Below are 4354 nucleotides of genomic sequence, written 5' to 3'. Positions count from 1 at the left end.
TCACTTGGCATATTTCAAAACCACATAACAAACCAAAGAAAATAATAACAAGCCTACAGCCTGCGGTCTCAATGTCTCATTCCATTACGTAAATAAATCAACTAGCCAAAGACTTTCTTCATATATATCAGATCGTTGTGGTTCTTATCTCTTTTGTGTCATGTGCTTCATTACTTTCTAATGGTGGGACAATAATTTAAGCCTAGAAGCTGAGAAATTTCAAAGTCATCTTTATCACGACAAAGTTTTAAGCTCTGTAAATAGACTTCAAAAAGGAAAGGTGGCAGAAAGGAAGAAGAATTTACTTCCATCCAAGGATATTGGAATGTCAGAATTCAAATAATCTGAGCCATTTCATTAGTGTTGAAAACTGTCACATTGAGTGCATTTTTTAAGCTAAACGAGTCATGATTGGCTGCTATTCTTAGAGAAAATACAATAATTATTGAAAATTATATGTTAGTAAAATCTCTTTAACACATACATACTGTGATATCTTATCGGATCACCGTTAAACTATTATGTTTATTGGTGTGAAATGTATTACTAGAATTTACAGAAAAAAAATATTAGTACAATTTCGTGTTTCATTTCATGATTTTAATTAATAATAAAAAAAATGTTTTAAGAAAGAATTACTCACCCCACTCGTACTTATATTTTCAGATAGTAAATTAATGCTATTTTCTGATAAAAAATGGAAGAGAGAATAACAAAATTTGAACCTCTATTTTACTTTTTAATTACTATTACTAATAAAAATGGGACTAATTAAGACTAAAGTCTGTGTAAAACCATATCACAAGTGCGTCTGACTTTTTAATTATAATTAAAATTAGAGATTCACTTATGTTAGTCGCGTAGTAAAAATTAGTACTAAATGTTAACAATTGCTAAAGTGAAATTCTAATTCTAATTAAAAAATAACACAAAATATTTTATAAAATTACATCTAAATTTTGAAAGAGAAAAAATCTGAAGAATACTTTTTAAAGAAAAAATAATAATTACGCGGTTTACATTCCTCTCCACTCCCACGCATTCACATCAATATATGGAATCATATGAAAGACTTTTTCCTTCGAATAAAAAAAATATATAAAAGACTTTCCTTGCATGTTCTTGTCTTTGACCCGTTCAGTACTTAAAGCCTAAAAAGGCCCCCACAATATTGATTCATTATTTGCTATCAATGCCTATAACTCTTACCATTGCTTTATTCTCTAAGCCTCTAATGGTTTCTCCAATTCTTTTTCTCTTCCTTCTATTTCTTTCTCTCTTTCACCAAGTTGCCTCCAATCCTTTGCTCTTTGAAGGATTCGATGAAAACAGTGAACTCATCCGCGAAGGAGCTTCAATAATTAAAACCAGTCGTTTACTTAAGCTCACAAACAGATCAACCAACATTGTTGGCCGTGCATTCCACAACAAACCCTTCCAAATGCTTAACAACACAACTCCACTTCAGCCCTATGCTTTTTCCTTCAGCACCTCTTTTGTTTTCTCAATTGTGTCCCCAAGTTCTGGCTCTGGTGGCTTTGGCCTAGCCTTCACCATAGCACCCTCAACACAGTTTCCTGGGGCTGCGGCTGGTCATTTTCTTGGTCTTGTTAACTCAACCAATGATGGAGATTCCTCAAACCACATCTTTGCAGTTGAGTTTGACACAGTGAATGGCTACAAAGGTGATTCAGACAGCGAAGGAAACCATGTTGGGGTCAATGTAAATGGAATGGGCTCAAAGATTACTGAGCCAGCTGCATATATTGAAGAGGGCACTGATAGTGTGAAGGATGATTTTAGAATGGCCAAGGTTGATGCTGTCCAAGCTTGGATAGAATATGATGGTGAAAAGAGAACTCTGAATATAACAGTGGCTCCTTTGCCTTTACAAAAGCCTAGTAAACCACTTATAGAGAATTATGGCATTGAGCTTTATGGTGTCATGGAGGAAAACATGTTTGCTGGTTTCTCAGCATCAACAGGCCAGGAAACAAGCTCTCATTATCTCCTAGGGTGGAGTTTTGCAGTGAATGGTGTTGCCCCTTCATTGAACATTTCCAACCTTCCAAAGCCACCACCAAAGGAGATAGATCCAACCTCATTTCCTTGGGTCAAGGTTGCAATTGGCATCTTGTCAGGTCTGACTTTGAGCCTCTTGTGTATTCTTTTTCTCATGACATTTTACAAGAGATACATGGATTTTGAGGTTCTTGAAGACTGGGAGATGGATTGTCCACACAGGTTTAGGTACAAAGATCTTCACCTAGCAACAAAGGGGTTCATAGAGAGCCAGCTCATAGGAGTTGGAGGCTTTGGTGCTGTGTACAAAGGTGTCTTACCTTCCACAGGAACTGAGGTTGCTGTTAAGAGGATTGTGAGGAGCCCTTTCCATGGAATGAGAGAGTTTGCAGCTGAGATTGAAAGCCTAGGAAGGTTGAGGCACAAGAATTTGGTGAATCTTCAAGGGTGGTGCAAGAAAAAGAATGATCTACTACTAGTCTATGACTTCATCTCAAATGGTAGCCTAGATTCCATCCTATATAACCCCATTGACAATAGCTTTGTTTTGAATTGGGATCAAAGATTCAACATTCTCAAAGGCATCAGTGCTGGACTATTGTACTTGCATGAAGAGTGGGAGCAAGTGGTGATCCATAGAGACGTGAAAACTAGCAACATTTTGATAGATGGGAACCTGAATGCACGTTTAGGTGACTTTGGACTTGCGAGGCTCTATAACCATGGTCAAGTTTCACACACAACCAATGTGGTTGGCACTATAGGGTACATTGCACCAGAGTTAACTCGCACAGGGAAGGCTTCTACAAGAACTGATGTGTATGCATTTGGTGTTGTGCTCCTTGAAGTGGCCGCAGGGAAGAGGCCAGTTGATTCAGATCAGTTTTTCTTGGTGGAGTGGGTTATTGAGAATTACCATCTTGGTCAAATTCTTGAGGTGGTTGATCCTAAGATGAATTCAGTTTATGATGAGGAAGAGGTTGAGTTGGTTCTGAAGTTGGGTCTATTGTGCACTCAACATAGAGCAGATTATAGACCTACCATGAAACAAGTTACGAGATACCTGAACTTTGATGACCCTCTCCCTGAGATCGGTGATTGGGGAGATGGTGTTTCTAATGCTAGCAGCAGAATGAGTTCAGGTTTCTTGGAAGTCACGTCATCTATGAGAACTGTTGCAACATCAGGGTATTTATCATCCATTAGCATGAGTACCAAGTCCATAGATGCTGGTAGATAGCAAATAATATTATTGTAGAGTAGACAAAATGAAAGCAAATTAATATTGTTTGATTACAAGTTATAGAAGTTTTTTTTTTTTATTTTAAATCTTTTCTATTAAAGAGAAGATCTTAAAAGTGTTTTTCTATTAAACATTTTCTATTTTCGCTGGAATCTCTCTAAATATATGGTAGTTCTTGTATACAATATATTATTTCATTTGTCAACAATATATATCTGAGAACTTGTTTAAGGAATTGAATCCAATATTATTAATACTTTATTGGTCTTTATTTTACAATATTAGATTTGCTTCCCTTAATCCATTAGAACGTTATGTTACTAGGGGTGGAAATGAACTAGTTTCGGTTTTATTTTAAATTAAATATAGTCCACACAGTGCCATAAACTTGTACGTTTATTTATTTTTTAAAATGCAAATATACCGTTTTTCAATCATAAAAGAGACCATAGCCTATAATCCGAAGTGAAGAGAGGATTAATTAGCGTGTCAAGTAAATATTATTATATAAAGATACTTTTGCTAAAGAATCAGCTACCTTGTTACCTGCATGCTTTTGTTGCTTTATAAACAAGAGAAATACTTGCAATTGTGTCGTTAAATTACAAAAAACCACAATTTATTTGGTAATTTTTAGAGAGACGATTTAGATGAAATGTAAAATGTATAGAATATGTAATTTTAACAATTTTTTCAATTAATAATAAAGAGAATATTAAAGGTTTTGATCCTCTGATAAACAAAAGGCAATAGTTTGTGACTATCCACGGTCTTCAACAATTTTGTGTGGAAGTAGTTCGGTGAATGTTTGTGTACGTTGTGCCATAAACTTGTAAGTTTAACAATTAAGAAAGTACTAAAAAATACTTAAAAAAATACACGTCGGAGATCCTATGTCCATTATTCATATGAGAAATAAGTGTTGGAGTTTTTAAGACTATTTTTATATCGACAAGATAGTATATATAAGTGTGATTTAAACTCATAATCTAAAATAATAATATCAAAGTTTTTTTATGAGTTAGATTTAAACTCATATTTTAAAAATAATAAAGAAATAAGAATAGAAAAGAATTTGCAATTTTAAGA

At 34.5% G+C, this 4354-nt stretch overlaps 1 protein-coding gene across 1 annotated transcript; it reads left to right on the top strand.

Moving 5' to 3' along the window:
• The first annotated feature begins 1158 nt into the window (after positions 1-1158).
• Positions 1159-3452, top strand: LOC109790174 (lectin-domain containing receptor kinase VI.3). Its single transcript, XM_020349290.3, has one exon. It carries the CDS (start codon positions 1193-1195, stop codon positions 3260-3262), a length of 2070 nt encoding a protein of 689 aa, XP_020204879.2. The 5' UTR covers positions 1159-1192; the 3' UTR covers positions 3263-3452.
• Positions 3453-4354: the final 902 nt, after the last annotated feature.

Source organism: Cajanus cajan, chromosome 4 (assembly GCF_000230855.2).
Source record: "Cajanus cajan strain Asha chromosome 4, NIPB_CcT2T_4, whole genome shotgun sequence".
Lineage (NCBI taxonomy): Eukaryota > Viridiplantae > Streptophyta > Magnoliopsida > Fabales > Fabaceae > Cajanus > Cajanus cajan.
Note: the sequence above shows the minus strand (reverse complement) of the source record. Positions and strands in the feature narration are given on the sequence as shown.